This window comes from Camarhynchus parvulus, chromosome 1 (assembly GCF_901933205.1).
Source record: "Camarhynchus parvulus chromosome 1, STF_HiC, whole genome shotgun sequence".
Taxonomy (NCBI): Eukaryota; Metazoa; Chordata; class Aves; order Passeriformes; family Thraupidae; genus Camarhynchus; species Camarhynchus parvulus.
The window spans coordinates 25,196,740-25,222,065 of record NC_044571.1 but is presented as its reverse complement, the minus strand read 5'-3'; the positions used below and the strand labels follow the sequence as shown (position 1 = coordinate 25,222,065).

The following is a 25,326-nucleotide window of genomic DNA, read 5'->3' as shown; positions in this document are numbered from 1 at the left end:
AAGAAAGCTTGGCAGGTACTACACTCTTCAAAGCCAAAGTTTGTAAAAGTCTAGGTCTGTTTTTACAGAGGACTACAGGAAGAAAAAAACCAAAACCAATACAACAAACAAACAAACCCCACAAACAAACAGCAAACCCAGCAGCATTTCTGCTCAAAATGTGGTCATGGTAATTTACAGGAACAATACTATGTTTCAGGAACAAAAGGAAGATGCTGGTCTACCCTTTACCTGAAGGATACAATACATGTTCTGTGAAAACACAGAACAAGAAAGTAAAAAGGGGACTGAGCAGGACCTACCAAAATTAATCAAGACAAGTTTTGGATGTTATTGTAAGCTAAACACTATAAAGATTATTGAAATTTTAATACATTGGAGAACATAGTGGCCTACACATGAAAGCATAAAAGGATTTCAAGTTAAATTACAAAATAAGCATATAGTACAACAAAACTGATACAGCCAAACAGAAGAATCTCTTACAGCAGCTAAGTTTCAATACAAATCTTGCACTGCAGATCAACTCTCACTTTTTCCCTGTTGTTTACGAGATTTACAGAATTAAAGGAAAGTCACATACACACAGCCACCACAAAAAATTTACAACTTCCCACTGCAGGCCTGCCACACTGTCTGGTTTCTTGGCTGCTGGCCCTCACTCACCTCTTTGTAGCAGAGAGCTGCTGAAGGGCGCAGCGGAGGGGCCGGCCGCAGGCAGCTCAGGCTCCACGGCTTGGGTGTTTTGGGAGGTTCCAGCGGCCCCCAGTTGATTGTGGTGTGTGGAGTCCCATGATGGGAGGGATGAGGGAGAGTGTGGTAGGCAGGAGTCAGTGGTATTGGCTTGCTGTCTGAATGCTTGCTGGAGGGAGTCACTGGGTGGGAAGGAAGCTGTCAAACATGATGGGAAAGGAAAGGAGGCATATTATCATAACGGAGACACGGTGTCATCAAGGACCGGTGAAATAATCCCACTTGCTATAGAATTCTTGTTTATTACAGCTGGCCTTCAAAACATTTTACACTAAATTATTTTTTGGAAAAAAGAAGCTTAATTTTTTTTATTGTCTACCACAGACGGAGCACAAACTAAAGATAGAACAGCTACAAGTGGCCCAGCTCCCACTTCTCTCACCACTAAGGGTGGAGCTAAATTTAGAACCATTCATATCCAACAATTCAAATGCAGAACCTGAAGGAAATTACTGTTTCTCCACAGCCTGTCAAGTACATCACCAATTACAACCTACTGTTCTAAGTACACTTAAAAGATGGTGATGTAGGCACTTGGTCAAAACAGAAAAAGTAATGATATTGAACTTTCTTTCACCCCAGTTAACTGTTACACTGAGTTTTAAGCATTTTATTCTTTGTTCACACAATTAAAACCAGAATTATCTTTTTACCTAATCAACTACAGTGACAAAATTCAGTTCTTGTCACTAATGGCTAAAAAAAAGGCTTTCTATGGTGTTATATCTGCCAGACAACCTAATTAAAACCTATTTCTGCTCATTCATTTCTTACCGTGTGAGATGGCACAGAATGAGGTTTAATGGTGGGATTCCCAACAGTTGTGACTTTGGTTTGCTTTTGCAGGTGATCCACCCATTCATGCAAATCTTGTTGGTTGTTACAAGATACTAATATCCTTTCAATCATATTTCCTAGGTGATAGACACCGGAAAGATATAGGAAATGAAAAAATAACAGTTTAGATGATCTGACATGATTTAAAAAGATGCTTATTTCTTAAAACATTATGTCCTCTCAATACTAAGCAAAAATTTAAACCATATTTTCAGTACAAGAGTCCCACTTTTCCAGGTTGTAACACACATCACCTCCATGTATTTATTCTTAGCCTAACACAGGAGTTCTACTTTTCTTCCCCTAACTCTAGTAATTAAGCACAACCTTAAATGACAAGAGTAGGAGACAGGCTCATTTACTAGCCTTATGCTTCTCCATCCTCCCCAGCAAAGCCAGCACATAGCCTAAAATGTCATTCTTGAGTCTGTACACTACAACACAGGAAAAGTTATAAAATAAGAGTTCACCAATCTTCTCTCAGAAGAAGGCATAAAATTAAAGCTAAGGCAAAAGTTACTAGGGAATGTAATGTCAACCAAAGATAACTTTCACTTCTGCACTTAACACCATTTAACCCATTGCATTCCCCTTGAAGTCAGCTGCATAGCTATTATCACAAAAAAACATTTTTTTTCTCAATATAAACTATTTTTCCCCTGTGACTCATGGCATTGATATCATACTTGAGACAGACAAAATCAGTTTCTTTAAATGCAATCTGCTTGGATGTTGAACTGATCCAGGAAATCAATAAAGATACAAAATTCCACCATGGGGACCCTGCGCTGTTCTTTAAATTGTCTCAGGACACACATGATGAAATAAATGACTAAACAGATAGAAATTACCTATAAGCACAATGGCAACAATCATTAACATCAGAGATGCTAAAGAAGCATCCTGTTTTCTCAGAAAAAGATGGAAAATTTCTAGAAGAAAACTCTTGCTCAAAGTTCTTCCAGAGCCTCTTGAATTCCTATTCTTTCAGTAAATAGTGTACTTGGAAGAGCTTCATCACAAAAGATTTTCTCCAAGGCTACTGCCTCCATTTATTAAGATACAGAAATTCCAGAATGAATCCCATGCAAAGAGCTCCTTAACTGCTTAAGAGAAGCAGTAAAAAGCAGCCTTCAAGTGAGGCTCAGGGTAGCTGTGTTACAAAGTCTGAATAACCACAGGATGGCTGAGGCTGTAAGGGACCTCTGTAGGCCCCCACTGCTCAAGCACAGACACCTGGAGCTGGTTGCCTGAGATCATGGCCAGGGAACTTTCCAGTACCACAAAGGACAGCAATCTCCCCAGGCACCCTGTGCCAGTGCTTGGTCACCCCCACAATAAAAAAGTTTTTTCCTCTGTTCAGAGTGAGCATTTGATGTTTGAAACAGTATATGCTTGAATAACTAGTAAATAAAAATACTAATGGGCAATACCTGATATTTCAAATGCATTTTTATGGTTTTCACTGTCTTCTAGCTTTGTAATAGTCATTCCTGTCATAGGCAGTTTTCCCTTAAAAAGAAAAAAGATGAAAACATCGACATTAAATACAAAATACATAAAAACATTACCAATTAAAGAAAATATAAACTTTAAGCTCTGACAAAAGACATTCACAGTAAATTGACACATACACCCCAATGGGTTTAAAAACATTAAAAAATCCACACAATCATCTCACAATGGGAATTTTTCATATCTCCAGCTTCTGCAAATGACATCTGTGATGTCAGTAAGTCTAGCTGATACCTATTCAGGCTACAAAATCCATACAAACACAACAGTGATCATTCCTCAGTCTTGGGTTCTTGAAACTGAGACCTTCAGGATCATGTTACATTACAACAGTGAGAGGCAACAGTGACTCTTCTTTAGGCACATTTGTTTGCAAACTGGCTTATTAGCTCCTAGAATAAGGTCTGTAGAACAAGTAAATTTATAAAGGAGTATTTCACAAAGTAAATGCATCAATTATTTACTGAAGACTTATTTTTCTAATAAAGCCACTACTAAATCCCCTCATGGAAATACTTTGAGGGGAGAAAAAAGCAGTGAACACCTTCAAATTTGTAAGTTTTCTTCAGAAGAACATACTAATTTTTCAGGAGATCCCATTTTAAACCCAGTCAAGCAGGGAAAAATAAGTCAGTTTAGGATAACTTTTTGACCCTTTAGAAACACAGATTAATAAATAAAATTGAGTATTTCTGGGATGAAAGGCTTTACTGAAACTTCAAGAAAAGTTCTTTAAGACATCCTGTATTCTCCTGCACAGAAACACTATTCAGCAAATACTGGCAAAAGAACAAATACTATGTACTGTGGAATTTTGGCTCCAACACAGCAGAAAGAATAAAAATCAACTTTATGTTTTCCTCTTTCCTAAAGACAGCAGAACGGACAAAGGTTTCTTAGAAGCTTGAAAACGAAAAATCACTTGGTATTCTGTAGGCACAGAGCATGCTCAGGCCCAAGATACCAAAGAGAAAGGAGGAGTCCTCTTGCGGCAGCTTCCCCCCGAAGGAAACATGGTGGCCACGCGCACTATTAAATGCAGCTAAAATTTGCTCTTTTGCCTTTTTTTCCATGTTTGCTGGTTCATTAATAACACAGCGTAAAAGCACAACAAGAGAGATGTGCAAGAACTGCTGACACAGGTGGAGAGGCAATATAGGAGTACACTGGAGACAGAGATCACCTGAACCACAGGGCTAGAAAAAGTACAAAGTCAGCAAAACAGAAAATGTAAGTGAACTTGTGAATCATTTGTATTTCCCTTCTCTTAACAAACAATTGTGCAGCCCTCCTAAGAAGTATGGTCCTTGCTCCTTGTGACTTCAGCTTAGCACTGCTAAAAGTTCTTCCCCTTAGCTCCTGTGGTAGATATCAGCACTATCACCCAGAAAATCTTCTGAAGCCTGACAACAACTGGGCTATTCAGAAATGCAGGGAAGGTGTTATGTAGGATGACGCCTCCAGTGGCATCATTTCCCTGGAAAAACTACATCATGTTCTGCAAATATCTATCCCAGTTCTGAGATGTGAACCTCAGAAAAAATGTCCAAGAGGCCAACATCATGCACTCTGGACATAAGCTCTGATCAACTGTCTCAGACACAAACAGCGATGAAATAATTTCCATTTGCTGTGAACATGTAGTCATTAAAATCTGAGACATTCTCAGTGCTGGGACTATCACACATGAGGTTGTGAGGAAATTAAGAGTTTTGCTTTCAAGGGATGGTTGGATAGTAAACACCAAGAAAGGGCTGTGGCCATTCTGAGTAGAAGCTAAAGACAAATCACAGAAAATGGCTTATTTATTTATTGAACAATGCTGCACATCTAGGGGATAAAGAGAGTAGGAAGAAGAAGAAATGCAAGTGATAGGAAAAATAAAGCCTGACGGAGCCTTTAATTTCATGTTGCTTGTTAACATACTAAATTTCCAGTCAGCTGCTTTGTAATCAGTACAGAAGACTCTATCCTCACCAGAAATTCTGTCTGTGCCACTCGGAACACAGAACTAACCTGCCTTTTCTACTATCTTTTTCCATCAACATTGGGATAATTAGAAATGCCACAAAGTTAACAAACTTGACTGTCCACTTGAACCACCTAATGCAGCAGCATTTCAGACAAATCCATCTACAATTGTGGCAGGTAGGGTACAAATCCAAACACAAATTTTGGAACTTAATTGCTCTTAATTAAAAAAAAAAGAAGTCACATTTTTGTGACTGACTGGTTGATCATGTAGCAACACCCAATAACCAACCTTTAGCATTCCTTTGAAGCAGGCAAATCACTGCTCAGGAGAAAGGAATGAACTGTTCAAGTGTCTGCTTTATAGAAGCATTTCTAGTAGGTGAAATCTCTGTCTCCTTTTAGAACTTGGTTGCAGATTTTGCCTGTCTTTTGGTATTTCACTGTGATGCCCCAAACCCACATGGCATTACTTGAACATTTACAAGACTTTGGAAGTCATGGTTTGCACATTTGCCTCTCTCAGGAGTCTTTGCAACAATATACCCAAGATGCAAGTGTTTTTGTGAAACAGCCTAGAGCTACAGGGAACCCAGACAAATGGCACCCCCTGCACTACAGCACTTGTTCCACCTCTGGAACAGGCCTGTGGGACAACAGCCACAAATGCTCAGCTAGGAAACTTGGGAGAGAGCTCAAAGACTCTGTCTACCAGCTGTGAGCAGAGGATTTGTGAACTGAAACACTTGGTGCTAAGGTCCCTAGGGCCACCTTGCACCATTTCAGGTGCTGTTACACTGGGGAGCCTGAGGCTGGGGCCAGGGACTGAAGGTCAGTCCATGTACTTGATATTTTCCCAGAGTTTGAGCATCTCAAACATACATCTGGAGCATGCGTTCAACTTCATCCAGATGGAATCTAGTCTGAGCCCCAAAACAACTTCTACTCTGTGACTCAGTGCTCATTAAACAGAAAAAACTAAAAGATTAATTTTGAAAGTGTGCCACCGATTCCAAGATAAAGCACAAATGTGGATGCATCTACAACTGATGGTAACTGCCCAATTCACACTAATGGAAGCTTAAGGGGGCTGTGCTATTTTGTTAAGTCTCAAACAGCAGTCAAAGAGCACTAACAAACCTATGCAGCAACACTGGTTTCCTACACAGATCCAAAAAGCTACCAACACTTCCTCTCATCAGCTACTACTAACAAAGTAATAAAAACAATATCTCCTTGGTGATAGTCACAGCTACAAAGAAAATCAAACCCTGGGCTTCTAGGCCAGAATTTCATAAAACATATGACCACTTATTGCAGATATTACCTTTCATCTTTATAAATGCAAAAGTTTAATAATCCTCCCAAGTTTCTTATGAAATATCATTTGGAAAGAACACAACCCCGCCCCCCCAACACATTTTTACACATGCAAATGTGTTACTTTACCTGATAGATAAAGCCACTCATTCTTGGGCTGGCAGACAACATTAGCAAAATGTTAGGGAAGAGAAGAAGATACCTTTCATTCTTTTCCTTGATAAAAGAAGAAAATGAAAACATAAATACACCATCACAAGTCTCCTCTCCCATTTTTCTATTACTAAAAGCTATCAGCATTATAATTGGATGATTACTCCACAAATATTTGCTCAGTGCAAAACTATTTCTCCATTGTATTTAGAAAAAGGAAAAAAAAAAGGAAAAAAAAAAAAAAAAAAAAAAAAAAAAAAAAAAAAAAAAAGGAAAAAAAAGAAAAAAAAAAAAAAAAAAAAAAAAAAAAAAAAAAAAAAAAAAAAAAAAAAAGAAAAAAAAAAAAAGGAAAAAAAAAAAAAAAAAAAAAGGAAAAAAAAAAAAAAAAAAAAAAAAAAAAAAAAAAAAAAAAAAAGGAAAAAAAAAGGAAAAAAAAAGGAAAGTAGAAGACAGAATTTCTTATTTTCTGTTTGAAAAGTGCTACTAACACATGCCTATACTTTTTCCAGCAGATTACAGCCTTGTATTTTAAAACAGGAATTTTACATTCTGGGTGAAATACTGACCTTGCTTAATATGATAACAACTGTGTGGCCAATTTCAGTAAAACCAAAATTACATACTGGATCTATTTCTTCCTATAATTTAGATGGATACTGTTACAGTTATATCAAGACTGTGGTCTCTCAAATTAGAGACCAGATTTTTAAACAGTGGATTATGCCCAGATGCAGAAAAAGCAAAGGAATAATTAGTATAGTCACAACAAAAGCACTCATTACTTTGTTCTGGTTTTAATTTTCTGGTTTCATGTACATTGTGGTTTTGTTTTAGGGTATTTTTATGGAAGGAGGAATAAGTTTACTCTGAATCTACTGCTATAGACAACAAAAGGGAGAAGCATTTAAGTGTAATATTGTAATGACAACATAGGTAAATCCACTGACAAAGCCACCATCCTAATTTCAAGCATCTTTGCAAAATTACAAGTCCTTAGCAGGTTTTAATGTTTTTAATTAAATATTTGCAAATGGCTATATCATTTTTAGAAAGACAAAACCAAACTCAGTTGCTGTTGCACAAATGAAGCTGTCCTGTATCTCGCCAAAAAGCTGTGATGCTAACAGATACTTCTAGAAGTCCATTACATTTGAGATTTTACCTCATGATGAGAGTGGGGGATGATGATTTGTTTTGCTGGCTTCAGAAAGAGACATGACTGCAGAAGATGCACTATCAGCTCTACTGAATCTTATTTATTTACTTAACACCTAACAAAATACCTGAGAGAAAAATATCAAGTGACTAACTTCTAAATATTCAGTTGCATAAACACTTTACTTTTTCTTCATATTTATGGACCTCTTTGTTCTAAGGGAGGAAATGGACTGAATGAGGTTGCAATTCAAAAGCCCTCATCAGATTCAAAGCCTCATTGACTTTTCAGGAGAATAACAAGCAATAAAAACATGTCAGTAACCTGTATAACATTGCCTTTCTGTTAGCACTTGCTTTTAAGAGTATTTTAACATTAGTTCTGGTAGGACAAGTTTTTTTTTTTGTTTTATTTGCTGCTTTGGTTAGAAAAAAAATCACCAGGCTGTCATTTTTAACTTTCTAATATATCTTCTTTTTCTATTTCTCAAAGAGCATTTGGTACTCAAGCTTGTATTTCAAGACTTACTACTTGAGCAATGTGCCCATAACAGCCAAAAAAGAGTTTGTTTCAGACACCTGACAACATAAAACTTTAAACCTTTTGCTATTTAAAACACACTGTAATTACTGCTATGCACAGTGATCCTGTAACATAACAACACATAGAAAATCTTGTTCAATTATGCCCTCAGAAAAAAAGCCCTGTAAAAATAATCTTACAATATTTGTAACTGTATTTAGGCACTTTTCAGTAAATTTTACAGTAGAGACCATCCATCTTCAAGGAATTTTATTTCAGGTTTTGTACAAAATGCCTTAAATCAACACAGGAAGATTTTAGCTTAGATTACCATCTCTGACGCACTCTATTTATTTCTCTTGTATAATGATTATAATGAATTTTATTCAAAATTGGAAGAGTGAGAGTAAAGATGAGAAGGCCATTACCTCACTTCCAGCACACTGGATCATTACTTGTGACATGTAAATCACATTGCCAAGTGTTTTGATGTCCTCTCCCTCCCAACAACGAATAGCTTCTGTCAGGATTTGCAGTTCAAGTTCTTTCCGTTTCCGTACTTCTTGACATTGTGCCTAACAAACACAGGGAAAATATCATCTGTACAAACTCTACCAGTTTGGAATGGGTTAAGGGTAGACTTTTCATTTAGATGACTGCTATCAATATTTTTTATAAACTAGTTTTACTAAATTAAATACTACAGCTTTTCAAATACCATTCCAAATTCAGTCATAGCTCTGTTACTCAATTTTCTCCTTCCTTTTGATTTCAAATTATGGTACGACTAACCAAAAATGGACATGCTCAGTAGCAAAGAGTAACACAGCTGTCAGAAATACACAACTAATACACAACCAATACACATCTACAAAACAAAGCATCTTCTTTCAGTAACAAGAGACATGCCACCTGTGCAAACCTGAGTGTTTATAACCTTGTGTTCCTACTTTTATTAAGTAACTCCAACCTGCTCACATTATTTGAATTTTTCTCAACAGAATTGTTTTGTCTTGTTTTTATAGCACTCAACAGGATGCAATTCATAAACCTCTTCTGAACACTGTAACACTAAATTTCTAATATAAAAAATAAAGAATGTCAGGTTGTCATCAGCATACATTCCTAAAGGGAAGCACGACACATTAAGTTTCTTGTAACTGAGACTGCATTAATCATTGCTTGTTGCAGTTGAGGCAGTTTTTTTTTTTTTTTGTAAAGATAGTAGCAGACAGCTTATCTGTGCAAATTAGGCTTCCTGTTCCAATTATTACTAGAAGTTTGGCATCTTCTGAACTTCACTAGCACTTTTATCTTCAACCTCTCTCAAATCCAACGCCATTCCCTGAGAAGGAATGCACGTAGGAAAAAAACACAGAACATGCACTCATTTGTTGTAAAGAAGCCCTTCTTCAGGACACTAGTCATGCAAGCACTAGTAAAAAGGGAGATGAAGTATGATGAGAGGGCAGACAAAGAGATGCAGAATCCTTTGCATAACTCTTATACCAATAGTCTACTTACTACAACTCCCCAGCAAATTACCATCCTTAGCTCTGCCTACATACAGCATTGATTTCCAGGCTTTAAAAAATTTATTACACATTTATGAAAAAGCTTCACTCTTTTAAGTTATTAAAGAAGAGGTAATTAGAAAACATTCTACTTAAAATACATAATCTATTCTTCTATCACTCTTACAGAAAGATTTTTGAAGGCAGTCATGGATTTTTGAATATCTGGACGATCCGGATGATAATCCTAAAAAAAAAAATGGAGAAAACATACATAAAAGATTCAGTTCTAACAGAATTAATTTTAAAAATTGTTAGAGGCTTAACTAAAACCAAATAAACAATTCTGCAAAATTGAAGTTGTAGACTGATCTAGTCTCTTCCTGGTCTTCCTATGTTAAACACTGGTGGGTCTGGCTTGTAGTAAAACTGCAGTTACTTAGCACAATCCTAGTTATACTTAAAATAGAGCCAAAGAAGTTTTACAAGATCTAGTGGATAAGAGATTTTGAAATCCCAAGGGAAAAGTATAAACAGAGTTTTGTTTAGCAGGTTAGCTTTGTCACAAAGGTGATTTCCTACAGACTATCTAGCACATTCTCTTGACACTGGCTGGCAAACCAATCTGTGTGACAAGACCCCCACACTTGCTATTTCTTTCCTTTTTTTCCCACTCCAAACATATAACCTATAAAATGCAAAGGTGAAAGGAGTAGGTCCTCAAACACCTTCTTGTCTTGTGAAGATCACTTTTGGACAGTGCTCACTAGACGTCAGAGGGACTATTTTGCCAATGTGTTCAGCATACTGAGGTGAAAAGCAGCATTCCCTCTGCAAGATAAAGTGGCCACAAGTAGTGTGCAGGGGACACATTCAATGTCAAGTCAACTGAAGACCCTGGTAAGACTATCCTAGGAATGATGATTACCTTCTCTGGATAGTTTTACTTTAAATGTTTTATCTTTTACAGGAAGTTTTACTGCACTGACTTTTACATAAACCACTGCAGACTGTAGTTTAGAAGGCTGACTGAAGAGCAAGCAAATGCAATTTTGGGTCCCATCATGTTTGACATGTACCTTTAAAATAATTGTTGTCAAATCATCATTAAGCTGGAACATAAATGCTGATAAGATATACCTCCATGTGCCTTTCAAGTTCTTTGAGTAACGTGGGGTATTTATCCAGACGCATAAAAGGTTTGCTGAGGCCCGTGGTCAGTACAAGGATCCCGGGGCTGTTTGCACCTTTCATCTCCATGAATTCTCCTAGCTCCTCACTGTGTACACAAGATATTTAAGCAAATTAAGATTAAATTATCAAAGCAAATAAATTACATAGGATTCACAATTCAATCTTTCACCTGCAATGAAGTATACCAATAAAACAGGAGGCCAAATAAAAAGTTAATTCAAGTATAATTTAAGTGCTGTGACCAGTTTGTGTGTTAAATAAAATACAGGAACAAAACCATGTGCAGATTCGGGACCCAAACACACATAGGAACAAATCCACTGTTCTAGATAACCAGTGCTCAAAGACAGTTCCTAAATGCTGCACCATTCAAGCAACAATTACAGAATAAAGCTGTATTTTATTACTCGGCTCTTTATTCTAGTAAAATGACATATGACCTTAGAGGTAGTTTACACAATACACAAGCAAGAGTCAAATGCTTCATATACAATTAAAAAATAGGTATTTTTATGGTGTCAGGCACTAATAAGAAGAGAAATTTTCAGAAGCTTTTTTTCTCTGGCACTTACATGTTTAATGACCTCATCTCACATCCAAGGTGTTAAGGCAAAAAAATTACCAACATTGATACAAATGGTAGAAATAATCACCATGCAGTCTATTCTCTAATAAGCTAGGGTTTCATTAAGTGTGGACTTACACAACACATTTCACAGCAAAGCCACTGTAAGAAATCCATTCTCCCCATGTATCATTAATTGCTACTTCCCCTCTCCAGATATTTTTTGGTTATTTGAATAATTCAGAACTGGCCCAGCCCCTCAACTTTTACAGCAACTCAGTTAAAACACCAGATCTGAGAATTTCAGCTCCCTTTGCTATCAAGAAAACAAAATAGCTACATCTGCTTACAATGCAGAGATTTTAAAGGACTGTGGTGGAGGAGGACTAGCTTTTCAAGAGTTTAAATCACCAAGAACAAAATGAGCCCTCTCCATTCAGAATGAAAGATACAGCAGCATCTGGGCTGATTGCCAGGCTTCATAAAATACAAGTTGCAAAAGAACACAGAATTCTAAAAGCAAAAATCTATGTAAAAAATACAGAAAGTAATTTATTAAAAATATAACATCTTACTGCATTCAAGACACACACACACCTTCCCATTGCAGAACAAGTGACATTGATTATTCATTGTCATTTGTCCAAGTAGATGTCTTGAAGAGAACAGAACATGAACACAAATATGGTGCTTAGGGGTGTGGTTTGGTGGTGGATTTGGAAGTGCTGGCTTAACAGTTGGATTTTATCCTAACAGTCTTTTTCAACCTAAATGATTTCATAGTTCTATGAGCTGTGATCTTCCCATCCCATCGCAATCTAAGTGCTCCACCCGCCATCCCACCTGGATCATTCACCTCTCAGACACCTAAGTTTCCCCCAGCTCACAGAAAAGGTACTTTTCCATACAGTTTACTCCAAGTTTACTTGTCTTTGGATTAGCTAATTAGAATTTACTTACACTACACCTTGCTTATGTACAGCCAGCATTGTTTCTGAATTGTCAGGTCCATCATCATTTTACACCACCACTTTCAAGAGCTTTCTGTCCCCATTCTAAGGAGGCCCAGGCTCTCCTCAGTGTATGTATTTGTGCCATTTCAGCTACATTTAACTACAGAGTGCAGAAAGAGGGTGAGGGGATTTCTCAACATCTGCTGTGCATTTTAAAGATGCAAAGAGAAGAGCTGGGCACACTTGGGAAAGACCTTGCATCCCTTTTAAGCAGGATATATCAGCAACTCCAGGCCTTCTAAATCAGCTTGTGACATAAACAGGTTTTAGCCAAAATTAAAACACCTCGAAAAACTTCCTACAATACCTTGCATGAAGTGTTATAATAATGCAACACAGATGAACCCGAGTACTTCTGAGCTTAAATTTAAATTTAAGTAAAGCTGGCCAGCTTTGAATACCTAGAGGGTGAAGACCTACTTTGCCTAATGCTTCCTTAATCACAGCCCTTGCTTAGCACAAAATCACACCACTTCAGAACTTGACCTAAACAAAAATACAGATTTTGACTTGTAGCTGCGTCTTGGGTTTACCACTTCCTGGTCAAGTATTCAGGGTAATTCCCTGAAACATCAGGCTTCCTGGCTACAGTGTGGCGTCACCTCCTCTCCCCCTGACTCAGTTAAAAGAAACTGTTTCCAGAAAGTAATAAAGGTACGACACCCAGTTTACACAGGAAGCTTTACCAAAGTTCACCAGGAAAGCCCTTCTGCTAGACAGCACTCATTGGTTTTAAATTTCAATTCTCTACATGTATGACACTGATCATGTGCAAGTCATTGCTCTTCTGTTTTATCCATTCATTGCACCTGTAATCAGCCCTACCCATTTCAGCATCATAAAGTCAGGTTACACACAGTACTTGATACTTCATCTTCTTAATGTTAAAGATATTTCCTACAAGAACCAAGAGGAAGTAGCTGTTTAAACTCATTCTTTGCATTTTGTTTGCTTCAGTCAGACACAGCCCCTGCTGCCTCATTCTACCAACTCTGCCCTTTTACAGTATCTACTACTCTTGCTCATTTCAGGCAGCACAATCCATAAGTGTATTACACAGATTCTCTCACCCCTACAAAGCTGCATTTTCCACAGGAGATGTTTTAATCTCAAATACCACAGGTGACTCAATTTAACACTGCTCTGAAGAGTCCTCATTTTTGCCCTTAGACTGCTAAGGGGGAAAACCCCCCATTCCTAGTTACTTCAGCCATTTCCATATTGTTGAGTGCATACAAATGCATGATAGTAAAGAGTATTTACTGAGCTATCCACTCAGACAATGCAGGCACTTCACCCTCCCCTTTTTTTTAATGCTTTTACTGTAGGAGAAACTTTGGTTACTGTTTCACACACATTCACATTTCTAGTTTTCACTATCATTGTTCCATTTCTTCAACTTCAGCATTATGAAAGATAGGTGAAAAAACTGGGGAAAAATTATTGTAGCTTGAATTAAGAATGACTTCTTGGAAACCTAAAATAAAAAGCTGGCATTATCTTGTTTTCACTGTTTATTCTGCAACCCCTTTAACTAAACACACTCAGTGGTTATGCCATTCTCCACCTAAGTGACACTTGGTGTTGATCATCACCTTTTTTACTTAATCACAATATAGAAATCTATGGAGCAAGTTTAAACCTCAGCTCACCTGAAACATACACAAAGTCCTGAAAAACAGGCTTAGCAATGGCATCAACAGGGAGCAGTGTTAATAGGTGCAATTAAAACTGAATGACGAAGTTTTCCTCCCAACATTCCCAAGAGGACAATGTTTTCTTTCATACACTTCTATGCTTCCCTCTGACAAGTTTTGACATGCCTGCTCGTTCAAGCTCTAGTCTGAACATAGGCACACACTCCTTTAATACAAGAGTACCCAAAATTTTGTCTGAGCAGTTCCATCATGCAGACCACTGTAGCATTCTACTCATGCTATACCAACCTGGTATCTCTGCAGCTTTGTGGACATAAAACATCCCTCAAAATGTGGATGTTATTTCAGCTCAAAGCTTAAAGTGAGTGTCTTCCATTTAGTCACAAAAGACAAATAGCATACAGGATATAATGGAAGGGTTTACTTTTACTTTCAAAAACATAAGAGGGGGTTAAAACACTGTTTGAACATGACAACAGCTCACAACCGTTTTGTAATTAATTGCAACATAAAAAAGTCTGTGTCAGCTGCTTTGCCAAAGACAATGGCTCTTTCATGTCACAATTTCAATTGATGCCTGCAAGTACCACAGTCTCCTAGGAGTATGCGCTAAATGAAACTCCAGCCCACAGCTAAGACTATGTTTTAATAAAAAGCTATCATTTAGCTGAACAGGAAAATCTTTTGAACAGTGAAATCATCAACTCAGTCACAACTGCCTAAGCACGTAGCTTTTCAGAAGGAGGCAGATGAGACTTTAATTCACTACTCACATCACTTTACACAATAAAATGCAGAGAAGCATACAAAAGTCCTGTGCTTCATTTATTCTGAAATCTCAAACTGAAGAGTTCTCCCCACTCCAGACTGAAGCTAGTTCACAGCTTGAGATATTTTAAAGGTCACCATGAAAACTGTCTTTAAGCCCTACTAATATATTCAAGTCCTTCTCTAACTAGCTGCCTCAAAAGCTGCAAATCACACTGGAAGAGGGAAGAAAACAAAGTTCAGATGTGCCTACAAGTAACAGAAGGGAAAAAAAAGGCCATTGAACCTTGAGGAAAGCAGATTCAGGAACTAAAAATGCAAACATTTAAGTCACAACTTACACTTCTGAAGGAGGTCTCTGTTTGTAATAGATGGAGCATGAGCTGTCACTGCTGAGGGGTCTGAGGACTGCACACAGGCACCGCATTTTGAGAGCGTCGTGACACAGCTCAGCTCAGCAACCCCTCTGCTGCAGCTTTTAATTTCCTAGGGCTACACTTCCCAGCCCAGCTCCTCTCCCAGGGACTGCTGCTCGGCGTATGACATCAGCCTGCATACTTGCAGGCTCAGGGATCCACCAAAGTGGGGGAAGCACAAAGAGTTTTCTGACTCAAGCTGATCTGTATTCCATGCTCCAGTTACTCAGAGTAATTGTCATGTACCAGCTCCACAAATTTTATCCAGACTGCTAGGTCTGTGATGCAAGTGTAGAATATGTTTGGGACATGTTATCTCAGAGAACAGAACAATCTAGCAAAATTAATGTTTCAACAAGTAAAGATTTGTGCGTAGCTTTCTTGCTGCTGTGAACTGGTTTGATATGTGCCACTTTGCAAAATAAAAAAAAGGCAGGTGTGTGTTAGTAATTTTCAACTGCCTTTTCATCAAATTAAATTTCCTTCTGGTAAGATTTTTCTTCTGTTTTAAAATAAATATACTGCTGTTTAAACAAAGTAAAAAAGTTTAACACCCCACTCTACCCCTCCAAAATTACATACCTGATGCTGGTCATTGGGTCTGTACTGTCCATATTTCCTCAAAAGAATTTTTTGTCCACTAATCAATGAAGCCTGTTACACTTGCTTTTTTAAATTATGTTATCAAAACTCCAGTAAATCCCATACTCAAATATCTTTCCTCTTGTCATTTTTGGATATAGTCCATTGGAAGTCCCAGTCCCAGCTTCTGCCTGCTCTCTTTTTCCTTTTTGCTAGACTTTCTTGTTGCACTGAACTTTGTGGCTTGCGATCTTTTCCAGCTAGGTAACATTTCATGTTCCTGGCACTCCTTATCCCGCTCCAATTACCCATTTCTGTACTTTGTATCCAACTAGGCATTTTAATCTGCAGGACATTCACTCTTTCACACCTTCGGTTGCTCGTTCTGTTACTTCTCTTACTGGAAGGCAAGCGCATGTTTATGATCAGAAGCACACACAGGAACAGCGCTAGTTTGACTCAACTCTACACCCTAAAGGCAGTACTGGTCTCACCAGCAAGCAAAATTATCTCCTAAAATAATACCATCTATTGGAATACCTACCCTTAGATGTGAACTGGGATCTTCAAGCAAAACTAAACCTGATACAAGGGAGCCAAAAAGCTGGGACTGTTGTGGAATAAAGTAAATAAAATAGGGATGGTGCACAGTGGCCCTACAGCCACTCTGAGAGGGGAACATGGAAAACTCTGAGCTCTGCCAGAGCACCACCCAACCATACCTGGCAAACTCCACCTCTTCAGCTCTAGCCAGTGGCTTAAGAGTCAATTACAAGATACAATGACAGATCTCAGGAAAAATCACTTAATCCTTCAAAAACCTTGATTCATTAAGCAGAAGGAATTTAAACTCTGGAAAAAAAAAGTATGCAATAGCTCCAAAACAATTCCTGAGACAAAAATGTATCTACCAAATTTGAAGACAGTACAAAATGGGAGAAATTGTTCTGTACACAAAGTTTAACACCTGGATAAAACTTAAAGACACAACTGGAACCAAGAAAAGAATCTGTTCCCAACCTTATCAGAAAGATTTTGTTGTTGCTGTGATTATCAGAGGCAAATACATCTTCAGAAACACAGAGCTCTGGAACCTGAACTCATGTATGGGCTGCATTAGGCTTTATTCCCCTTTCTTCATGTTCACATACGCTCAGGCCTCCAATGACTTTAATAGTCTTTTAATTGTCTGACTATTAATAATTTAACTTAATGAAATGAAAGGTGTTTGTGGCTTTGAAGATTTGAACACGATAAATGTCTTACTCTTTAAATAACATAATTGACCCCCTTCATCCCAGACTGTGTATTACATACACATGTACATACATGAACATATATGTACACACAAGCCCTTATTCTGCATTAACTGAATGAAAGCCCCCATGTTGCTGCTGCATATGATCAAGAAGCAAACGACAAAAGATAAAGTGGAAACAGATTTGCATTCATAGTGGATGGCATTTGAAAGAAAGGGAAAAATACGACAGTCACAATGCAACTGAATGCCCCTTTTACATCTCCAACCCCATCCCTAGGGCTGCTATTTAGAACCTACTTCACAAGAATGTAACTCAAAAAAAGTTTTTCCTCTAGAAGTGCACTGCAATTCTGAGCATATTAATGTCATGTTTTACCTATACATAAACACAGACTTTACAAGGTGCCAACAACATTTTAACAGGTTTTACAACACTGCTTGAAGAGCACCATTGATAGCCCAGAAAATGACATGTAAAACCCCCACTACCAAACCAGACAACTGCTTACAATTTCAATGTAAGTTATCCAATCACTCTGAAGAAAGAATACAGTTAACGCTTTAGTCAATTTCCTTAAAGCTTTTTTTAACCAGTGAGTTAAAAAAATAAAAGTAATATATTAAAAAAAAATCAAAATCTGCATCTAGAGCAATTATCTAGATTTTTTTGTTGGTATGGGTTCCCAGAAAAACAAGTATCCTAATAAACTGAGAAGAAAATACTAATTTTGTGATATAAGAATTTGACATTTGCTAGAGGTTTTTCATAAAAAGGCTTTCAGAGGTACAGTAATAGTATATGTGTTCAGTTTATGAATTGCACAGAGCTCATGGCAAGAAATAAATTCTTACTGTCTACAGAAGGTTATGTTCCAAATCAAACTCTTTCAGACAGTTCCCTTTTCTTCTCCAAAATGCTACTGAACAGCACAGATGCTACAAACACGATAATAAAGTCCAAGTATTCCACATACACTTATTTCTTTGCCCTATTTTTGCTAGTATTAAAACACATGGGTTTGGACCCTCTTCTAAAATTGTACTGACAAAACAAGCAACTAACATTGTTTTTCCTTAGAAACCTTAAACCTTGGTATTTTACCCAGTATAAACTGCAGTGTAATTGTTTCACCATTACTACAATCATGGCTGTCCTCAAACTTCACAGCAATTTTAAATTTAGGTTTAAAGGGGATTTTTTACACATTTAAAATAATTTCAGCTAAACAGACAAAGAGACAGTTCTGGGTATTTTACATTTCTTCATGCCTCCAACCAGTTTGTTATTTCTCTCTTTGTCTCTGCTCTGAAACAATGTAATTAAGAAGTTTTCCAGCATTCTGAGAGGCAGAGATTCAGAACTGCTTAAAGCCACCTTCTAATTTTTCATGGCAGCTGTCTCAAGCAGAATATTTAGTCAGGCCACTTGCTACCTACAGCAATGTTGAACAACAAAAATTAAGGTAATAGAATAATGAAAGGTGGGTAATTAGAAAGAATAGGATGCAGTTCTGTTGACTCATGCCTAGTAACACAATAGTATTAAACAGAACTGCCCATCTTAGCTCAAGGGAAGAGAAGTTATCTCATACAAACAATATTCCACAACCAAATTACTTAACTCCTCTATCATACTTATATTGTCTCCACCCGGATTTGATGTCAAACTGACTTTAGAGACCTGAAGCTGAATTTTTCTTAGGACATCTTACACAAAAAGAAACATGAAAGAGAAGAAATGCTTCTCTTCTCCATTTGCAGAAGAAACAGTTTTCCTCCCTCACATTTCTATCACCATTTCTCCAAGTTCTGAGATAATCCTTTACAGATATCCCCAGATGTAAAGAAATGTAGATGATCACTTTGCTGTCACATGTCATCTTCTATCTATAGGTTAAATCCCAGACCTCTGGGAAAGAGCATAAAGACTCAAACAAACAAAAGAAATTCTAATCCCAAGAGTATTAAAAACCATTTACAGCAAATGGTACTAAGAGGGTAATTTGAAAGAAAGCAAACACACAGGGATTTCATCAGAGAGGTTTAAAAATATTTTTATCTTGCTGAATTTCAATGACAAAAACTTACCTTCTCTCTGCCTATACTGTAATATGAATTTGCAGCTTGGGGTTTTTCCAGCTGCGGTTGGAATATATTTACGTGTATTATTAACATACATGAAAGTTCAGAGTATTTGGTCACTAGAAGGTTTTTTGTCTTCATAATGTTATGAGTAAAGTTCAGAAGCATACCATAATGTTGCTGTTAAAACAAAATTTGAGTTCCTGAAAGAAGCTAACACTACAGGAAAAAATCTATTGTGATCCTCTTGGTCTTCTGAGTGTTAAGAGTACTCAAAATATCTTTACTTTAGTCCAACACAAGACAAAGAGGAGAGGGGTGTGTGAAGCAAGAAGAACATATATCCTGTGAGAATTTGTCCTATAGCTGACCTCCAAGAAGAAGTCATGGCTCTGTCCTGCACGAAGAAGCAAGCATAAATAGCCCCAAACTAACAGCTGCTTCAGCACAAGGTCATCAGAACACAAGTATATAGCAAAAGCTTGTGAAAGCTGACTATTTTAATCAAATTCTGGCCTCAGTACTTTTCCCTCAAGATGATACAGGGCATCTTCCATGCAAATTCAAGGTCTGTCCAAAAGCTGAGCACCCTACATCATGTTAACTAACCATCCTACTTCTTACAGAAAATAGTAATTTTGTAAACCTCACACTTCTCTCATACCACCCAAAAGCAAAGCTAGGGGTATAATACATTTTGAAGCATACAGAGGCATCTACAGGGCTAAGTTATAATGCACCAACTGTCTAAGGAGCCTAAGTCATGTCAGTTTTGCCATAATTTCACAAACTTGTTTTTATCTCAACATTCTTAAAACAAAGACGACAAGACGACAATCAGTAAAGATTGTTTTACACATTCAGAGTCCAGCATGCATTCTTTCAATGAAAAAAATCTCTCAAATAGTTGATAACACTCTGCCAAAAGTGACAAGCTGTCCTGACCACATGAAACAACTTTGATTTTATGGGGCATTTAGTCTTTTATTTAGAAGTGTAGAGTTTTTTTTCTCAAACAAGTTCTACAACAACAAACATGTCAAAAGAGACATCACAGCTTTACAATTCAAGTGTATATTTGTATTTTCTCAAGTGTATATTTTGCATTTTTGTATCAGACTCAGAAGACCACAAAGTTAACCTACCTGTGTTCTGTGAGGACATTTACTGCTGATGGGTGGTTGGCACAGTATGTAAGGTATAAGCTTTTCATTTGTGGCATCAAATTTAGAAAACATCCTCCAACCCTCTGCTGAGCTTCAGGCAACCTAAAAGCAGAGTAATAAAGATAAAAATACTGTAATACCAACCAAACAGAGAAATAAATTAAAGCCCAAAAAAGCAGTGTATATTTGGTTTGGCTGGGGTAGAGTTAATTTTCTTCACAGTGGCTGGTAGGAAGCCATGTTTTGGATTTATGCAATAGCATAAAGGTGACAGGAGGGATGAAACTTCTTTTCTACAGAGCAGCTCTCACTGGAAGGACTAAGCCTCTTCAGCAGAAAGTTGTATGGCCAATTGCATAACCCACACTGAAGTTAACCAGAAGATGGGCCACCAGCTTTCATCAGTCCTAGATAACAAACTTATTCCTGACACCTTGTCTAAACCACTGCACATGTGCAAAATGAAATGTTTCAATTTCTCCATGCACTTGCTCTCCTTCCACAAAGGCTGCATAAAATAAATATGCTGAATTTTTGCTTCTTTGCAAGACATGACAGCGGATTCTACTATTGTTGTTAATCTTTTTAACTACTCTTAAAACCAGTACTGCACTCTTCACATCAGCTGTAAAGCTAAATGAGCCCTCACTGAGTACTTGATGTAAATACTGTTAACACAGTCAAAGAGCTTCATTCTAAGATTAGTTCCAACAATTCTTTCTGGAAGAATATTTTTCCCCTGGAAAAAAAATTTTACAGAAGTCAGTATTTTCTGTTGTTGTCCCAGACATGTACATAAAGTTCCTAAACAGCAATATTAAGCATTTCCCCTTTAAAAAAAGTGAGAGATGTTCCAGTGAACTTCAGTAGGAAACAAACCATTCAGCTTTCCAGGACAAACACTCCTGCAGGCAGGGGATGTTCCCATTCTGATCAAACACAGTCATCTTGTCCCAGTCCTTAGGTTTCCTCACAGCAGTCAAAACTCAAAGTTCCCAAGAAATTGTCCCCCAAATTCCAAAACAGTAAGTCTCCTATTAAGCTGTTCAGTCCCTCTGCACAGTGTGGGAAGACCACCCAAAATGAAGTAAAAATTGACTGCAGAGGTGTTCCAAATGTGAGTCAGAGGAAACATACTCTCTTATTTGAGAGCAACACTCGCTACAGACACCCAAAAAACAACAGCTGAACGCCCAGCTAACACATCACACCAGACACACTCAGGTCACAGAATCAACACTCCTTATATCAAAGGCTAGGGCTCGTATTTTAAGTCTGCATCTTTTATTTTTAAGAAGTTTAGATTGTGCAGTCAATAGAGTGGCTGCTTTTGCAGGTGTTTAGGGGAAAACCAAGCATACTGAGGGAATGCTATTCTTACAGCCTTGCCAAGCAGCATTTCCTGCCAAGCAGCTGGCCCCCTTTAATAATCTAGCATGAGCTAATAATACATTCTTCGAGTAATAGATGCAGCCAAAGTCTCAAACTCTGAAGACATACTCAAGGCATATAACTCAGTATTAAATAGCAAGAGGCTCCAATAAACAGTTGCTAAAAATGGTTAAATTCCCATTTCATACTGTAGTGATGGGGGTGGAGGGTAAATTATGGCTGTTTGCACCAAGCAGACATCTGTGTCTTCTCAGTCTGCTGTTCTTTTAGCAGAATCAAAGACTGGCATTATTCTCTTTCACATGTTGCACATGCATTGCCACTTTATACAGCACATTCTTTGTTGAATTAAAATAATTAATAGACTTTGTAAGGGGATGGTAACTCATCCCCTTTAACTTTTCTAATCCATGCATTTTAGTTGCAAGTGCTCTATTTTCAGCAGATAAACTGAAACTTTCTATAAACTATCTATAAACTATCTATATCTCCTTAACCTGCTGAAAAAAAATCAACAATTTAATGCCTATCACATCATATAAAACTTTTAGAAATTAATGTGCTCCATAAAGACCATTATTTTACAGTTTACTCTGAAGTTATCATCCCAACATTATTCTCATATTTAATACTTTCATTAAAAAGGAATCACATATAAATATTTACAGATATATTTAAGTTATACCAATTTCAGTTAAAAAAGGCCAGATGCATGTTTTAATTCCATTTGCAAATGTAAAGGAACCATAACAAACAGGAGGACGCTGTATGCTCAAGTTAATGTGCTATGATGAAAATTAAACTGAAAATACAACTCAGCATGATGAGCATATTTATGAAATGAAAATAAGACAAAATGTTTGCAATAACGCTTCAGTAACTCCAGGGCATCACTTTCTCTGCCCACCTACTAGTACCCAGTATGTTCCTCTAGTTTGTTATATAGCAACATTTCACTTAGCAGAAAGAAGAAATAAAGGACATTATGAAAAGGTGCTTTAAAACAGTTTAAGCCAAGCAGAGTTATTAAGTTTTCTGAGCTTGAAGCTCCATTATATCATCACTTTAACTTACATTGCAGGTCAATATGAAGTTTGTATTAATATTTGTTTAAATGTATATTACAAAGGTATATACAAAGGTGTATATATATACTCTGGTCCTCTCATTTTTAAGACCTCCTTAAAAGAAGTTTTAAAAGATGACAGTCTGTTCCACGCAAAGTATTTCATTTCACTAATTTCTGATACAAAGAAACAAAATCACGGTAGCAAGCAAAGGAGACAACAAAAAAAGGAAACATTTGAGTATGTCAACAAATGGACACTTTCAGAGATTTAGACATTTAATTGATCAAGTCAAATTTGCCAGAATGACTATCCTTCGTTCTCACAGCATCAGACAGACCATTTCAAGAAGGGTCTACTTCAAGAATACACACCATCCTCCCTTCCCCTCTCTCTGGTCTGAGTTACCTAGAGCCAGGAGGGAGGGACAGAAGGCAGGTGGTGGGAGGGCATGGGCCCTCAAGTCAGCAACAGTACCAGGAATATGTTACTGCCTAATGGAGATGCAATTTATCCTTTGTCATGACAAGGCTGCTTCTTCACACAGAGCAGCTCAGAGAGAGGAGGGAGAGGTCCAAACAACACATACTGAGGTGATCCAAAGCTCACTGTTACCAAAAGAGGTATTTTCTTCTCCATCCAAGACATTAATTTGTTCTCACAGCAAACGGAAACTTGTTAAGCCCTCAGTAGCACTTCAAATTACTAACTTGGCAGAAACCAAGAAAATTTGTATTAGGAAGTTGCCTTAGCTCCCCATGTGGTCAGACAAAACTAGAATATAGGCAAAGAAAATGACACAACAGAGGTAATGAATGTAAATTACACTTTCAATGGAGTTTCAGAAAATTGTTAGGACAATCCAAGGCAGTATGGTCACCTTCTTTCTTACACGCCCAAGTACTGTGGTAACAAGCTGAAAAATACCAAGTTACCACTAAATTATGGAAGGAGAACTAGCGTCTTTATGCCCTTCTTTCTGTGCTCTATGCTTTCTATATGGTGCAGGACAAGCACTGAGGGTTTTCTTTTAATTCAGGTTGCTCTTTCTGCCTATCCTGCACACCTCTCCCAGCACACTTGATGACCACTTTTGCTCAGGCCAGAAGAATACCAAGTACAAGCATTCTCATACAGTGTCCTTCATCCAAGTCACTTACCTCCTTCTCCATTGTTCCACTATCACATAAGGTTGCTCCATGCTTTCTTTCTCTCTCTTACTTTGAAGAAACTATTTTAAATTCATGCCCCCAAAACCAAAACCACCACTTTCCTACTGGTATGCACTTGCATCACGAAAATCCAAAACTTCTTTTAAATGACATCAAAATTTCTATCTTTTCAATTACAACATGTATCTGTACAATCAATCAATACATTCTCCAAACATCTATTACTGTGCTGCTCTGGCAACAACTCTTGAAGGAAAAAAAATCTATACCAAACAAAACATGCAACAAGTAAAGTAATAGAAGAGATTTGCATATTAGCATTTACTCTGTCCAGTATGCATGATACTTACTTGGTGCATTCTTCTAAAGACTGTACAAGCATTTGCTGGAAAGAACTTATTTCTTCCAGGTTTCCCATTAAGTAAGAAGTATTTGTCAAGGTTAACCTGGAGCCAAAGCAAATAAAACATGTTTAGGTTTGCAGCTATTGACTAACTGTGCATTAATACTATCTATTGCATTAAAAGAAAATCCTTACTGGTTCTTAGATCAAGGACCAGACTGTTTCGGTCAGCAAGCAAGCTGAATAAAAGCAATCCCTGCCTCAAGAATCACACAGTTCACAGAGCTAAATTCACACTGACATCCACATTTTGACCATGTTAACCCTCCCCAGTACATGAGATCTCAATTCAAAACACAGGACAAACTCACATACTTTTCACTGGCTTGTAATGGTCGCAGGTAGTTTGAAAGCATTGTTTGTAGCTCCTTAGCATATTCATTTTCTGTTTCTAATATATTTTGTAGCACCTACAATAAATGACAATTGCTAATTGGTACTTTTTAAGATATATCAATACCAGTTTTAAAGCATACTAAAATTTATTTAGCATGAGAAAAACTGAAATGAGAGTTCCCATTTTAAAAATGCAAATATTAGCAAATATTGAATACTATACATCTATGAAATTCACAGGAGAAAAACAAACACACTACACCAGATAAGCCATCATTTAGCTATATACAAAAAATGCTAAGTTTGCAGGATTGTCACTAGATTTTGCTGCAAAATTTGAGTTACACAGAGTTTTCCTCCAAAGCCAGGGGTAATTATTCCCCCTATGTACTTCAGAACAGTCACAGATCATCAGAGGATGGTAAAGCACAATAGAAGTTGCAAGAGAAATGAACAGTGTCATTTTCTCAGTCTCAAGTACAACACATTGTGACTAACGTTGCTAGTGGA

The 25,326-nt window shown here is 37.3% G+C and overlaps 1 protein-coding gene across 7 annotated transcripts in view; it reads right to left on the bottom strand.

The window, feature by feature from the left end:
* Positions 1-25,326, bottom strand: part of ARHGEF7 (Rho guanine nucleotide exchange factor 7) — a 114,251-nt gene that overhangs the window by 22,951 nt on the left and 65,974 nt on the right. For all 7 annotated transcript variants that reach the window (XM_030956089.1, XM_030956109.1, XM_030956127.1 and 4 more), the window contains 10 exons: positions 24,796-24,890; positions 24,428-24,523; positions 20,426-20,548; positions 10,882-11,020; positions 9,929-9,988; positions 8,656-8,802; positions 6,526-6,612; positions 3,024-3,102; positions 1,528-1,667; positions 667-891 (listed from right to left, as the gene is read on the bottom strand). In XM_030956089.1, coding sequence (XP_030811949.1) covers positions 667-891; positions 1,528-1,667; positions 3,024-3,102; positions 6,526-6,612; positions 8,656-8,802; positions 9,929-9,988; positions 10,882-11,020; positions 20,426-20,548; positions 24,428-24,523; positions 24,796-24,890 — 1,191 coding nt within the window. The remainder of the gene's footprint in view (positions 1-666; positions 892-1,527; positions 1,668-3,023; positions 3,103-6,525; positions 6,613-8,655; positions 8,803-9,928; positions 9,989-10,881; positions 11,021-20,425; positions 20,549-24,427; positions 24,524-24,795; positions 24,891-25,326) is intronic.